Source organism: Salarias fasciatus, chromosome 15 (genome assembly GCF_902148845.1).
Source record: "Salarias fasciatus chromosome 15, fSalaFa1.1, whole genome shotgun sequence".
Taxonomy (NCBI): Eukaryota; Metazoa; Chordata; class Actinopteri; order Blenniiformes; family Blenniidae; genus Salarias; species Salarias fasciatus.
In genome coordinates this window covers 25,371,321-25,387,169 of record NC_043759.1, presented here as the reverse complement: position 1 = coordinate 25,387,169, position 15,849 = coordinate 25,371,321, and the positions used below count along the sequence as shown (strand labels likewise).

The following is a 15,849-nucleotide window of genomic DNA, read 5'->3' as shown; positions in this document are numbered from 1 at the left end:
GTCGGCGCCTCAGGAGGGGAAAGCAGGTCTCCGCCAACACTGTTTACAGTGGAAGTGGGGAGTTGCTGACCTCAACTGGGGATATCATAGGACGGTGGAAGGAATACTTTGAGGACCTCCTTAATCCCGTCGCCACGTCTTCCGTGGAGGAAGCAGAGGCTGAGGTCTCAGAGGTGGACTCGTCCATCACCCAAGCCGAAGTCATTGAGGTGGTTGGTAAGCTCCTCGGTGGCAAGGCACCGGGGGTGGACGAGATTCGCCCTGAGTGCCTCAAGTCTCTGGATGTGCAGGGACTGTCTTGGTTGACACGTCTCTGCAACATCGCGTGGCGGTCGGGGACGGTGCCTCTGGATTGGCAGACCGGGGTGGTGGTCCCCCTATTTAAAAAGGTGGACCGGAGGATGTGCTCCAACTATACGGGGATCACACTCCTCAGCCTCCCCGGGAAAGTTTATTCCAGTGTACTGGAGAGGAGGATCCAACCGATAGCTGAACCTCGGATTCAGGAGGAACAATGCGGTTTTCGTCCTGGTCGTGGAACAGTGGACCATCTCTACCCTCCATAGGGTGCTCGAGGGCTCGTGGGAGTTTGCCCAACCAGTCTACACGTGTTTTGTGGACTTGGAGAAGGTGTTCAACCACGTCCCTCATGGTGTCTTGTAGGGGGTGCTCCGGGAATACGGAGTCCGGGGCCCCTTGTTAAGGACCGTCCGGTCTTTGTATGACCGGAGTAGGAGTCTGGTCCGCATTGCCGGCAGTAAGTTGGACCTGTTCCCGGTGCATGTTGGACTCCGGCAGGGCTGCCCTTTGTCACCGGTTCTGTTCATCATTTTTATGGACAGAATTTCAAGGTGCAGCCAGGAGCCGGAGGGGCTCCGGTCCGGGAACCACAGGATTTCATCTCTGCTTTTTGCAGATGATGTTGTCCTGTTGGCTTCATCGAACCCGGACCTACAGCATGCACTGGGGCGGTTCGCAGCCGAGTGTGAAGCGACAGGAATGAGGATCAGCACCTCCAAATCTGAGGCCATGGTCCTCGACCGGAACAAGGTGGCTTGCCCTCTCCAGGTCGGTGGAGAGACTCTGGCCCAGGTGGAGGAGTTTAAATATCTTGGGGTCTTGTTCATGAGTGAGGGACAGATGGAGCGTGAGATTGACAGGCGGATCGGTGCAGCGGCTGCAGTGATGCAGTCGTTGTATCGGTCCGTTGTGGTGAAGAGAGAGCTGAGCCAAAAGGCGAAGCTCTCGATTTACCGGTCAATCTACGTTCCCACCCTCATCTATGGTCATGAGCTTTGGGTCATGACCGAAAGGACAAGATCCCGGATACAAGTGGCCGAAATGAGTTTCCTCCGTAGGGTGGCTGGGCGCTCCCTTAGAGATAGGGTGAGGAGCTCAGTCGAGAGGGGCCAGCTGAGGTGGCTCGGGCATCTGGTTAGGATGCCTCCTGGACGCCTCCCTAGGGAGGTGTTCCGGGCATGTCCCACTGGGAGGCGACCCCGGGGAAGACCCAGGACACCCTGGAGAGACTATGTCTCTCGGCTGGCCTGGGAACACCTTGGGATCCTCCCAGAGGAGCTGGAGGAAGTGTCTGGGGACAGGGAAGTCTGGGCATCTCTGCTGAGACTGCTGCCCCCGTGACCCGGCCCCGGATAAGTGGTTGAAGATGGGTGGATGGATGTATGGATGGATGGAAGAATGAAACTTTCTCTTCCTCATTTCTTCCTCTTGTCCCAGTCCAAATATATAAACAAACTCATCCATCCCAGGGAATCAATAGCGACTTTATCCATGTTCAGTTTACCCTGTTCATGCTTTCAGAACATTTTTTTCTTTCATGTTCCTTCTTTGATCACACACTTTTTGATAAGAGCCATTTAAACTAAAGCAACATCACTGAAATGGAGAGTTCCACGTTAAATCTTAATGTTCTCATCTATTTATAAGGTCTGATTTACACAAACAGACATCCTGGAGGCCACTGAGACTCTCAGGGATTTGCATCACCTTCTTCTCTGTATATATACTGTATATTTTTAAAAATATCTCAAAACTAGTCATTTTCAGACCAGAGGAAGAAGAAAAGGATTGATCTTTGGAGATGATTAAACTGCAACAACAATCTGTTAAACTGTGCAGTTTCTTTTTTATTGAACTGGGATCACAGCACAATGACAGCGAGAAGAAAGATAGCGAGAAGCATTGTCAAGATCCTTATCAGATAACACAGGAGTAATGGCACAGCAGAATGACTGATCAGCACTCTGTTTATATCTGTTTTATAAGCAGGGTGCAATGCGTGAAAAGTCCAGGTGGATGTGACGCAGGTGGGGGTGATTTTATCAGCTCAGCGGTCCTGTGATTTCATAATGACGTGATTCGAATATTAAAAACAAATTCAGTGGAGTTACCAGTGAAATCTGGAGGATTCAAGACATATTTTCAAAACTTGACCCTGGCAGGATCCAAAATCAGACTGAGCTGTTTTCCAAAAGTGATGCTGATGGAAAACACACACACACACACACACACACACACACACACACACACACACACACACACACACACACACGCACGGTCTTGTATTTCTATCCTTGTGGGGACCGTCCATTGACTCCCATTCATGTCTCGCCCCTAACCCTGACCCTTACCCTAACCCTAACCCACACCACAACAAAGCCTAACCCTAAAGAAATGTTTTTGCACTTTTACTTTTTTCAGTAACAACAACATGGTCAAGAAAACACTGTTTCTCCTACTTAGGACCGGAAAAAGGTCCCCACAAGGCACGTCGTTCCACGTTTTGCTATCCTTGTGGGGACATTTGGCCCCAACAAGGATAGAAATACGAGAACACACACACACACACACACACACACACACACACACACACACACACACACACTCACACACACCGGTTCATGGTGAAAGCAGAAACAAACTCTGCTCTTTAACACTTGACTGCTGTAATCATCTGCAGAAACAAGACATTAACCTCGAGAACACGTGTGAAGTGTCCGTTACTCATTGATCGATCATCACACTGATCAAAGTTCCTCTTTTTCTGTTCACACTGGAATCTGAGAAGCACATTTCCACCCGAGGAACGCCATGGGGATCGGAGGCAGCTTGAGGAAAGCCGCCGTGCTGATCGGAGTACTGATGGTTTTGAAGGTAGGGAACAGAAATCATCTCAAATTACAAGGAAAGATGGTTAAATAAGCATATTAAATACACTAAATTAAGCATATCTGCTCTTGTTTTTATAGGTGCAAGCTATTCCAGCACCAACAAGTGGTTTGTCAACTTTTTTTAAAAAATTTTATATAAATAAAATATTTGTAGTCTTTCTACCTCAAACAACTCGTTTGCCCTCCAGGAGACGAAGCAGATGCAGGTGAACTGAGAGACGACATACCAGAGATCAACAGAGGTATTCCTTCTCAGATGATCAGAGTTGTTGCATTTTTGTAAAAACTCTAATTCTACCGTGTCTCTCGCGTTTCTCTAGAGCTGGGACACTTGTTCCAAGGAGACATTGCTGGTGATGTAAGTCTACAGAGTGTCGGGTGGTTTTATTGAGAACGTCTCGGTGTCTGAACTCCTCCGTTGTCTCCTGCAGCACAGCAGAAATGCAATCTTAGATGAAACGAGGAGATGGCAGTTTCCCATCCCCTACATCTTAACGGACTCACTAGGTACACGTGCATGATGGGAAACCTTTCTACTCCTGTGTCTTGATTAAAGTGTACTGATTTGGAAACTGATTCCTGTCGTCTTAGACCTGAACGCCAAGGGGGTGATTCTCCAGGCTTTCGAGGAGTACCGCTTGAGATCCTGCGTGGATTTCAAACCCTACGAGGGAGAGAGCACCTACATCACCTTCAAGAAGCTGTCAGGGTGAGCGTCAGATTCCCTCAGGACAGAGCTCAACTTCAAATTAAGGTGTCATCAAGGATTAAAGATTAGAAAGAGCTGATGCAATGGCTGTAAAGTCACTGTGCGATCAACAATAACCACGCAGTTTGCTTTCAATCCCAACCAATCAGATGCTGGTCGTATGTCGGAGATGATAAAACGGGACAGGAACTGTCCATCGGGGCCGGATGTGACACCAAGGCCGTGGTGGAGCACGAGCTCCTCCACGCTCTGGGCTTCTACCACGAGCAGTCCCGCTCAGACAGGGACGACTACGTCCAAATCTGGTGGGATCAGATTGAAGAAGGTGAGTCTCCAGTGACTTGCAGATTAGGCTGACCTTCACCACAGTTATAGGCAATGTGTCCAGAATCATTTACCAGGCTATCTCAAAAGTATCTGTTAGCAATAGAGCAATAACCAACTCCGTCCAGGCTCTCTGATGCTCTGAGCAAACATAAGGCCCAATGTATGTTGTGTATTTGATGTGTTTCTGTGCACGCAGGGAAGGAACACAATTTCAACAAGTACGAGGACAACTTCATCACTGACTTGAACACACCGTACGACTACGAGTCCGTCATGCACTACAGACCGTTTTCCTTCAACAAGAACGACAGCATCCCCACCATCACCACCACCATTCCCTACTTCAACGAGGTGATCGGCCAGAGGTTCGACTTCAGTGAAGTGGATATCACCAGGCTCAACCGCATGTACAGCTGTGGTGAGTTTTGCTGTTGTCCGACAACTTGATGGAAGGCAGAAATCGCCTGTTATTGATGAGAATAGCTGCTTATGTGTGCATAGGATGGTACTTTCCTTGTTAGAATGGAGGTTACCATGATGATTGTGGCCGCGCAGCGCTTTAGGTTTTAAGCATTCACGCCCATCCTGTTGCAGCCAACACACATACTCTGCTGGACCAGTGTTCGTTCGAGCTGATCAACATCTGCGGGATGATCCAGAACGACGGCGACGCCGCCGACTGGGTTCAGACTCTGAGCCGTGCAGGCGATGAAGATCACACGCTGGTCGGACTCTGCAGAGGTACTGGACCCAAGTTATTAAACCATGTCAGTCCGAAATGCTACATTTTCACTTGAAAATATCGTTTCAATGGGGCTTTGATCATAACAGGTATTTCCAGGAAAACTGCTTCAGTTACATTGTACGCTTTGCTTTTTAAATTTTATTTTTAGATTCTGGCTATTTCATGAAGTTCGATACGTCTTCCGGGCCAGTTGGCAGAAGCGCCATCCTGGAGTCCCGGATCCTCTACCCCACCAGAGAGGAGCAGTGCCTGCAGTTCTTCTATAAGATGAGCGGAGCAGCCGGGGACAAACTGGTGATATGGGTCAGGACTGACGACGGCACAGGGACGGTTCGGAGTACCCGCAAGATCCACACCATTACAGGTATTTCACAGCTGGACGCTTGGAAGGAAAGTCACTTTTTGAATGTCTTGGTTGACTTCTCTTGGGATTACCTTCATGGTGCACAATCCTTCACGGAGGAAGCTGATGAATGGTTTCTGTCTTTTGTCTCAGGCGACGGAGACGATGCCTGGAAAATTGCCCACGTGAGTCTTAAAGTCACAGAGAAGTTCCGATACTTCTTCCAGGGCATCAGAGGGTCTTCCAGCTCCTCGGGGGCAATCCTGATTGACGACATCACCCTCACCGAGACTGTTTGCCCCAGCGCAGTTTGGCAAATCCACAACTTCAGTGATGTCCTCGCCAAGACTGCTCTTGGCACGGCAATAAAGAGCAGATGTTTCCAGAACTCTGAAGGCTACTCATTCGGTATCAGCATTTATCCAAATGGACGAAGTGCCGAGTACCCCGACTACGTTGGTGTGACTTTTCACCTTTGCAGCGGGGAAGACGATGCGGTGCTGGAGTGGCCCGTACAAAACAGACAGGCAACGTTTGTTGTTATGGACCAAGTTCCAGATGTTAAAAATAGAATGTCTTCTACAAGAACTTTCACTACAGGTGAGACCTGAAGATAAGCAAACACTCCTTTCCTTTATTTTCTTCCTTTCATTGATTTTACAGCTTTGAAGTTTGAGGAGCAAAATCCCCCCCAGACCAGAGAGGTCCAGGGTCTAGCAGTTTTCTCTGCCGACAGCAAAGCACAGCTGTCATTGTGTCAGAGATCTTGTTGAGCAACTGACAGGTTGAATGTTGTGATTGTTTGCACTATCACAGAACAAGTGAAGAAAATACAACACTAACTTTGACCCTCCCCCTCCTCATTCCTTTAATTATTGTTGTCACTCTCATGGTTCGACTTCAGACTTGAAACCTTTATGTTTCCTGTCTCTGTTAGACTCTCATTCCCGCTGGAACAAACCAACAGCGGCATCGGGAGCAGTGTTCGATGAAGCCTGTAAATGTTACCGCAGTAGAGACTACGGCTGGAGCACCTTCATCTCTCATCAGCAACTCCAGAGAAGGAGCTTCCTCAAGAACAACGACCTGATTATCACAGCTGACTTCAATGGTGACGACAGAAACCAAACCCGGTCGTTGGGCTTTCTTTAAGTTTATCTGTTTATCTTTAACATCTGATGTTTTCACAGATCTGACACATTTGATTGAGACTGAGGTCCCAGTCATCCCAGCCACACCAGCTGCAACAGGGAGTGAAACAGGGAGTGAAATCTCACTCGAGGAAGCAGTGGATGAACAGGAAGTGAGAGTGGAGGCCCCGAAACACAGGGAAGCACGGTCTGTCAACCCCTGCCATGCGAACCTGTGTCTGAACGGCGGCGTGTGTGTGGAGATCGAGGGGAAAGCCTACTGCAGGTGTGGAACATTTACAGATATCCGGATCACAGTTTTAAATCATTTAACACAATCTCAAGCTGTGGAAGTCAGAACTCTTTTTGTTTGCCAGAAATTGAGAGAGTGTCAGATTTGTAATTTTTAAACTACCAATGTTTAATGTTGGTATTTCAGCTGCATACTGCAGCTGGGTTGGACCAGTAAATAATAGTATTATGCTATATAAATAACTCCAACTCTAAATCTCTGTCTTTGTTTCCGGGTAACAAAGTAATAGCATATCATTGAGACATTAACAATGAATTCACATTGACGTTATACCAAAGATGGATGGAGCTTACGTGACGTTACTCATGGCGTCTGAAATCCCTTTAAAAATTTTAAGTCATAAGATAAAATCAACAGATTACTGGTGGAGCCGGTATGGTTGTATAAATAGCCTTAGAGAGCAAACTGTGCTCTGAACCCTCATATCTTTATTTGCATTATGAAATTTCTGAATTTTTGAATGGGCTCTAATGAGAATCGGGCACTTTTTGAAACCAACATTGTCGCCCCCTGCTGGAATTTCCCCGGAATTACAGTTCTTCTGCACTTGCACATTGACTTCATTTTTCACCAGTGAAGGTGGCGCCTGTGAATGAACAATCCTCCCAAAAACCCATAGCAAACATGAACATTGAATAAAGGAACAGTCATTTCACCAGTATGCCTCAATTCACCCTGTGCTGATAGATCAGAGTAGATTTTCATTCCACTATGAACAAACCAGAAATGACCTTTAATGTAGACACATTTCTAAGATTTTTTTTCTTCATTCAGAAACATTTTTATAACGTGGATATAATTTTTAAACATAATATTAGAAATTAATTCCAAAAATGTACCTTTTGTATACACAATTTAATCCTTTTTCTGATACCACAAGCGACTTCTACTGTGATAAGATCATGAGATACTAATGCTGCTCAGTGCTTTGAAGTGCACAGACTTCTATGTGATTTAAATCGGACTCAGTAAAGTTCTGGTCTGCTGGTTTTGCAGATGTGCGACGAGCCAGGCCACCTTCTACGCCGGTCCCAGGTGTGAAATCCAGATGATAGACCGCAGCGTCCTTGGAGCGCTGGTCGGCGGCGCTGTAGGGATGGTCGTCCTGACTCTGGCCATCTTCAGTGTTATCAGGAGAGCTCAATGAAACATATTTACTCATTTCAGTCCAGGGGCCACATTACGCCCAAGGAATATAATACCTATTGCTTCATTTATTCATGTGACAAAAGACTATTTGTTGATAATTTATTCATGTGATAAAAGACTATTTGCTGATATTAAATATAACCTGACAACACTGACTGTCAGTCACCATGGTTTTGGCTTAATTTTCAATAAATATCAAAGTTTAAGGAAGATTGTTGAACTGATTATTTCAAGCTTTGGATTTTTTTATGGACAGTGTATAAAGGAAATTCAGACTCTCTGCAGAAGAAGTTGTTCTTTCTATGAGGGAGCAGTGGCTGGTGGGAGGCTCAATCCACCCCAGGCGGAGGAGTTGAGCGAAGTAAGGGGGTAACCGCCATCGCAGCCTTTGTAGGGTGAATTTTGCTGCTCCGACCCACGTTTACAAGACTCCCAGCAACACAGTATAAAACCATATAGGCTCATCCCGTAATCTTCAATTGTATGCAAACTGCACGCGAGAACAAAAGAAGAAACCTGAGGTGACACTGGAATTTAATACCTCTCAGGGTCACTGAGAGGTCACAGGTGTTGCTGTTGATATACAGACCCAAACTGCACACGCATGAAGGGACATTCAGCGCTTTCTGCACTGTCTTCTGGCAGTTTGTAGGGATGAAATAGAACATCTTTCAATGCTCTCATTCACCGTCATCCAAATATTCCTCTTCCTCATCTTCCTTTCGCATTCTTCGCTTGGTCTCTTCATCATAAGCGTATCCCAGGATGTTGGCGGGACTCTCACTGTCCGAGCGGCACAGTTCACTGAGCCTGGTGCCGATCGCCTGAGAAGATTAAACACAGAAAGAGTGTGCATGCGTGTAAATTGGGATTGGAGTTAAGGTAATCGGTCATCCATTTGTTTTTTTAATCGGGAGTCATTATCCCACGTCCCCCCACTGGCAGAAGTGCTTGGCAGCATTCCACTGCATTTTCTACTTTAAGAGAACCGAGGAATCTCCAGCAAGCAGCACTCTGAGAACTAAGTGTTCCTGTCTAAGGTTGCTTTCACCGGCACCCGGTTCTCTTGGGAAGGGAGAGGATGAGAATTTTAACACCTTGGACAAAACGCCATGACAACTTCATGCAGCTGCTCATTTGTGGGGGCCGTCAGCCAAAATGATCACTGACCAGACAGGCAGAAGAAGAAATACAGCTCATTCGATTGGTGTGGACCGAAAGCGCTCACCACTCATCACTCCTCGTCTGCCCACCAGGCAGTTTGACTCTTTATTTGCTTCTTCGCACTGTTGGCTTTGTTCATCCTGCTGTTCAAATGCAATGAGGTCCACATGACGTCCTCCCTCTGCAGCTGGTGAATGGACCAATAGTCTCTCTGAGACCAGGGCAGTTCGAGGGATCCAGAGCTTACCTGAAAGATCTGGATCTGAGTTCAGGGGAGCTTTCACACCCTGGAAAATCTGGATTTTACAGGGCTATACTGAACAGACCCTAAGTTATGTTGGGGCCTGGTTATTAAGAGCTTTATCGGTGAAAAGCAGGATTTTAAATCCTGTTCAAGGAACAGGAAGCCAGTAAAGAGAAGCTAATATTGGGCTGATATTTCTCCTGCTGGTTCTGGTCAGAACTCTTGCTGCAGCATTGGTCCAGTTTACATGGGTGGTTTTTTCAATCCGATTACAAACAATCGTATTAAATCCATTTGTATAAATGGATGGCAGACAAAGCGATCCACGTTCAATCCTCGTATACAAGGGCCCCAGGTGACGTTGATTATATGGCGTCCTCCCAAATGGACGACATCCGTGACATTCGCACAAAGTCTCTCACTGATTTTTTTTAGGTTCTGATCTATAACTTTGCAGCCAGCAGGCCTCAGCGCCAAGCAGTGTGTTTTTATCTGCTGGAAATCTGCTTGCTCTGTTAGTTCTCTCAGAGTTTTTATTGAAAAAAGTGTTTCTCAACCACCGTCGACTACTTCTGCTTGTTTTTCACTTTTGACTTTAAAACACTTTATTGTGTTTAATAATGACAATGAGGGTTCTTTACTTTGTGGATAATAGTGAATTGATTCTGTAACGAGTGCAGAAGATGGTAGGACTCCTGATGTCTGCATGACTGTTGTGACACATGAAAACACTGCCGTCTGTAATTCAGTGACTGCTTTATGTGTCAGATGTAGGTTGATTTTAAATTTGCTAAAACTTAAAGGGGACATATTATGCTATTTTTCAGTCATGTCATGTAGGTCTCAGAAGCCCAAAAACATAAGATTTAAGTTCGTTCACCCCAAATTTATCCTTTGTTCAGAGTTTCAGCACTCTAAAAAGTGGCTCTGACGAGCCCTCCTCAGAACAGCAAGACAGGGAGGGAACAGACAGTTTTCAAATTTGAACGTCATAATTAGGCTACGGCAACACATACTGCTATAAGAAACTCCTCACAAAGTGAAAAAAGCGTAATATGTCCCCTTTAAAGTTTCAATGAGGAATGATGCTAAAGTATTGCAGGAGTCAGACTGAAGTTCTTCTTCCTCCTTTTCCATCATGTAAACTACATTTATCAAAGACAGATTCTTCAACAGCTGTTTGATGCATTCAAATGTTTATTTTTTTTCAATGTTTTCAAGAGAAATAGTAATTTTTTTTCTTTTTCAATGCTTCTTTCTTTTTTCCCTTCCTTTTGTGGTTGTAATGAAGGTTTTATCAATGTTTTCAGAGGTTTTTCTTCTTCAATGCTTGATTTCTTTTTCTTTCTTTCCTTCCTTCCCTATGTTTGTAATGATATCAATCATTTTTGTTGGCAGTTTTGCTTCTTCGATGCTTCTTTCTTTCTTTTTGTCGTCTTTTTCCCCTTTCTTCATCTTTCCAGTTTCACACACAGTTTCATCTCTTCGTAGACAGGGTCCAAACCGGGGCCGAATGTAGGGTCAATACCGGGGGTGCACGTTTGAATCTTGCTGGGGCTGCACACAGGGCTCATCAAGGGGCCGAATGTTGTACCCACAATTGGGGCAATCCCAAGGCTCCCACTGGGTGGATGAGTGGGCCTCCTGCTGGGGGAGCGTGTGGGGCCCACGTTGGAAACGTGCGCTACGCTCTCGCTGAGGGCGCAAGTAGGGCCCATGTTGTGGACGCTGGTGGGGCTCACGTCGGGCACGTGCACGGGGCCGCCACTGTTGGTGTGGGTGAGGCTGCTGCTGGGGGTGTCGGTGGTCTCCATTCTGGGGACGTGGGAGCACCTTGCACTGGAGGTCTGGGTGAGGCTGCTGCTGCAGGTCTGGGTGAGGCTGCTGCTGGAGCAGTGGGTGAGGCTGCTGCAGGTCTGGGTGAGGCTGCTGCAGGTCTGGGTGAGGCTGCTGCTGGAGGTCTGGGTGAGGCTGCTGCAGGTCTGGGTGAGACTGCTGCTGCAGGTGTGGGTGAGACTGCTGCTGCAGGTCTGGGTGAGGCTGCTGCTGGAGGTCTGGGTGAGGCTGCTGCAGGTCTGGGTGAGGCTGCTGCTGGAGCAGTGGGTGAGGCTGCTGCAGGTCTGGGTGAGGCTGCTGCTGGAGGTCTGGGTGAGGCTGCTGCAGGTCTGGGTGAGACTGCTGCTGGAGCAGTGGGTGAGGCTGCTGCTGCAGGTCTGGGTGAGGCTGCTGCTGGAGCAGTGGGTGAGGCTGCTGCTGCAGGTCTGGGTGAGGCTGCTGCTGGCGGTCTGGGTGAGGCCGCTGCTGGGGGTCTGGGTGAGGCTGCTGCTGGCGGTCTGGGTGAGGCTGCTGCTGGGGGTCTGGGTGAGGCTGCTGCTGGAGCAGTGGGTGAGGCTGGTGGAGGTCTGGGTGAGGCTGCTGCTGCAGGTCTGGGTGAGGCTGCTGCTGGGGGTGTACCTGTGGCTCCCGCCGGGGTCTCATGTAGGGCTTATACCGGGGTCCCATGTAGACCTCACGTCGGGGTCGCATACAGGGCCCCTGCTGGAGACTGACACCGGGGCGAGCCCAGGCCAGCACCACATAGAGGGCCCTGGTGCCCAACACACGGCCGTTCATCTCCTTCATGGCCTTGCTGGCCTCCTCTGGGGACGAAAAACATACAAATCCAAATCCTTTGCACCGTTCCCCCTCTCTCACCACCTGTGGAAGAGACACAAGTTTAACTCTTTCAGTTCAGGTATGAAAAAATTCAATTGAACATCGTCTTTCTCAGAGTTCCTACTCATTCAAAATGCCTGTCACCTTAGTTTACACAAGACGTATTGACATACGACAGGAATTAGGAGTTAGAATTCCATTAAAGTTTGTAATTCACTGCTACTTGACTGCTCACCTTGACGCTTACGATGTTTCCAAATGGACTAAAAGCTCTGTACAGACGCTCCTCGTCCATGCCCGAGTCCAAGTTGTGGATGTACAGGTTGACCCCCTAGTTAATTCAAGGACAAAGGAGAAGTTAGTGCCAAACCGAATAACAGTCATTCACTCTCTGTAAACAGTACAGCCTGGACTCAAAGGTGCTCTGCCACTTTCATTCTGAGGGTGAAGGATCTGCTCCTCAAAAAGTGATCGGACACATGAGTTCAGTGACCTATACTGACCTGATACCTGGCCCCACGATCCAGGGTCTCGGGCTCAAACCGGCGCCTGAGCTCGATCTGCCGCTCTCCTCTCCTCTGGGCTCGGCTCACGAACAGCTGCCGGCCGTTTAAATATTTCCCGTTAAGGTCGTCCACCGCCTGGGAGGAAATAAACATGGTTATCGTGATTTGAAGCAGAATGTGTCATCTATCCATCAGTCGTCCTCAGAAGTGGTTCTTACCTTCTGTGCGTCCTCATGTGTCTCGAACCGGGCAAATCCAAATCCCTTCGACCCTCCGTTCTCGTCCCTCATCACACAGACACTGGATGTTGGTCCTGTCATAAACAGCAGATGATTAATATTGGTTCACATCCTCAGCTGTGAATGCTGAGTGGAGATTAAATCTGACTCTCTTACCGTATCTGCTGAAGAGCTCTTTTAGCTTCCCATCATCCATGTCCTCTCCAAAGTTCTTGACATAGACGTTGGTAAACTCCCTGGACTGTATGGCCAGCTCAGCCTCCCTGTCCTCATAGGGCTGGAACGGTTCGATGGTTCTGTTGAAGAAAATATCATGAAACATAAACCTGCCTTCATAACTTGCAGTAGCAGGATGGAGCAGTTTGAGGAACAGAATCACACTTACACTTGCTGGTCGTTAAAGAGCATTCCGTTCAGCCTCTTCGTGGCCTGCTCAGCGGCCTCTGCAGTTTCAAACTGCACGTAGCCGTAACCCCTGGAGATGTTGTTGTCGTCACAGGCCACCTGGAAAGAGGAAGAGTCAGGAGTCAGAAACATTCACAAGCATCATGCATTTCCACAAAAACAATCAACTCCACAAGATTCAAGACTGTTATGCAAAGTAAACGCTCTACATGTCAACAGAGCAAGGCCCCCGAACTCACTTTACAGGACAGCACTGTCCCGAAGGCTGAAAAGGTGTCCAGGAGGGCCAGGCTGTCGATGGACTTGTCGAGGTTCTTGATGAGGATGTTGGCCGCTCCGCTGGCTCTCTGGGAGGGGTTATGTTGGCACCACATGATCCGGACCGGCCGGCCGTTGATCAAAGTGAATGCCAATTCATCCAGGGCTTGCTCAGCTACACACAGACCACAAGAAAAGACAAAAAAAACAACAGCTTGTTAACAGGGTCGCCCTCAAGATGCAGCATCACACAGGACTAAGATTGAAAACATGAAGAAAGACACTCTGGAGGCACAGCGCCTCCTTTAGAGCTTGTTAAGATAAAACTCACCATCTTGGCGGTTCTGGAAGTTCACAAAACCATAACCAAGGGAGCGGCGGGTCAGGCGGTGTCTGCAGATCCTCACGGAGATGACGGGCCCCACCTGGCTGAAGGCCTCATACACCATCATCTCAGTGGTGCTGGGGTGCAGGTCTCCCACATAGAGAGAAGCCGAAGGGTTTATGGGCGCAAACTGGTCCATAATCATTGTCTTTCTCTTCCTGGAACCTGACAACTGAAAAGACATTGGTTCAGAACGTCATTATTTACATAAGTGTCTAATATCACAGCAATGACAAATACTATTCCCAGTTTTAGTGGAAACTTATAGAAACTCTCATTTAAAAACAAGTTTTCTTACATCTCTCAGTGAACGCTGCTCTAAAGGTTCTCTCTTCTGCCCAAATGTACTCATGAAACACTGTCAGAAGATTCTCTTATGTCCAAAATGTGCTCTAAAACTGAAATCCAGAAAGATCTCGCTAACAGAAGCTCAGTCAGAAGTGTCTAACTCGCTGGTGGGTGATGTCTCTCCTCAGTAGGCCGCTGTGCCGATCCGGAGCTCTGAATAGTTCAGAATGGAGAGCTGAGTCTGGAGGTCCAGTACATCAGCTCTGGTGATGTCATCACAGCTTCACTTTGGTTCAACATTCCAACGTAGATGTCATCAAATTCCCCATAGTGATCTGCACACGCTGTTGCTATGGAAACCAGTTGGGGACATTATGTTGACGACAGTATTAATGCAGTAGAGTTCTCTCACCCCCACATTTCTGGCTCAATCTGAACATATTATACATCAAATCGTAGCTACAGTCCTTGTGATTCTCACAATGCTTTCATTTTCTCTCTATCTCAAAAATTTCTCTCCCCAGATGCGTTTGTTTGAGGAGAGTGCAGATTTTTCTCCCATCCGCTCCAATGCATTCTGGAGAGAGATTTTCTGGCTGACATCCAAAAGTTTACGCATTTTAATAAACTTATTCCTGCTACATGGATGATCCTACAGACTTGACAGTTTCAGTTTATTTCTATGAAAGGCTTCTGATGCTCACAGTAAAAAAAAACCCAATCTTTTTCAATTTCACCTCTCAGTTACTGAAACATGACATTTCTGCAACCTTACAAACTGGATGAAAAACTGCTCAAATCTCAGCTCAGACCTCACAGTGACACACACACACACACACACACACACACACACACACACACGCTCAGTCTTGTATTTCTATCCTTGTGGGGACCGTCCATTGACTCCCATTCATGTCTAGCCCCTAACCCTGACCCTTACCCTAACCCTAACCCACACCACAATAAAGCCTAACCCTAAAGAAATGTTTTTGCACTTTTACTTTTTTCAGTAACAACAACATGGTCAAGAAAACACTGTTTCTCCTACTTAGGACCGGAAAAAGGTCCCCACAAGGCACGTCGTTCCACGTTTTGCTATCCTTGTGGGGACATTTGGCCCCGACAAGGATAGAAATACAAGAACACACACACACACACACACACACACACACACACACACACACACACACACACACACACACACACACACACACACACTTTTGGTAAATGGTAAATGGACTACACTTGTATAGCGCTTTTTACCCTGCTTGACAGAGCCCAAAGCGCTTCACACTGCAATTAGACACTTACATTAGGGAGGCACGGCATGGCACTCATGATCATGAAAAACACCACCATCACCATGGAGGGGTGGCGAAGGTTTCAGTTGCAGGAACAGCGTGAGTGTGTCGAGGTGTGAGGGTAGGAGGGGGCGTTTCTGTAAACCCACTGATGAGTGAGGAATCAGACCTTGTAGTCAATTGGAGTAGATATGGGCAGCCAGTCCTTGGAGGATGGGTGTTGTCCGTCCGTCCGTCCATCCACCTGGTCCAGATCCAGGACTGGGTCTCGGAAGCAGGGATGCCCAGACTTCCCTGTCCTCAGACACCTCCTCCAGCGCTTCATGGAGGATCCCGAGGCGTTCCTAGGCGTGTCCGAGGTTTTCCCCGGGGCCTCCTCCCAGCAGGACATGTCCAGAACTCAGATCCCTCTTCACCAAGACGAACTGGATATGAGATGCAACGCAACAGGATTTCAAACTCAAACTTTAATGGCAAATAAAATCCACACCGTGTGA

General features: G+C 47.5%; 2 protein-coding genes across 2 annotated transcripts; one reads left to right on the top strand and one right to left on the bottom strand.

Moving 5' to 3' along the window:
- Positions 1-3,111: 3,111 nt before the first annotated feature.
- On the top strand, positions 3,112-7,905 carry mep1a.2 (meprin A, alpha (PABA peptide hydrolase), tandem duplicate 2). Its single transcript, XM_030109746.1, has 14 exons — positions 3,112-3,174; positions 3,270-3,297; positions 3,383-3,433; positions 3,512-3,549; positions 3,623-3,698; positions 3,783-3,900; positions 4,050-4,225; positions 4,424-4,645; positions 4,822-4,968; positions 5,121-5,336; positions 5,469-5,915; positions 6,253-6,426; positions 6,506-6,731; positions 7,755-7,905. The coding sequence occupies exons 1-14, from the start codon at positions 3,112-3,114 to the stop codon at positions 7,903-7,905; spliced, it is 2,133 nt and encodes a 710-aa protein (XP_029965606.1).
- Positions 7,906-10,766: 2,861 nt separating this feature from the next.
- LOC115401492 (polyadenylate-binding protein 1-like) lies at positions 10,767-13,902 on the bottom strand. Its single transcript, XM_030109745.1, has 9 exons — positions 13,710-13,902; positions 13,360-13,553; positions 13,101-13,219; positions 12,872-13,011; positions 12,695-12,789; positions 12,474-12,611; positions 12,206-12,301; positions 11,807-12,012; positions 10,767-11,130 (listed from the first exon to the last, which is right to left on the bottom strand). Exons 1-9 carry the CDS (start codon positions 13,900-13,902, stop codon positions 10,767-10,769), a joined length of 1,545 nt encoding a protein of 514 aa, XP_029965605.1.
- Between the last annotated feature and the right edge of the window lie 1,947 nt (positions 13,903-15,849).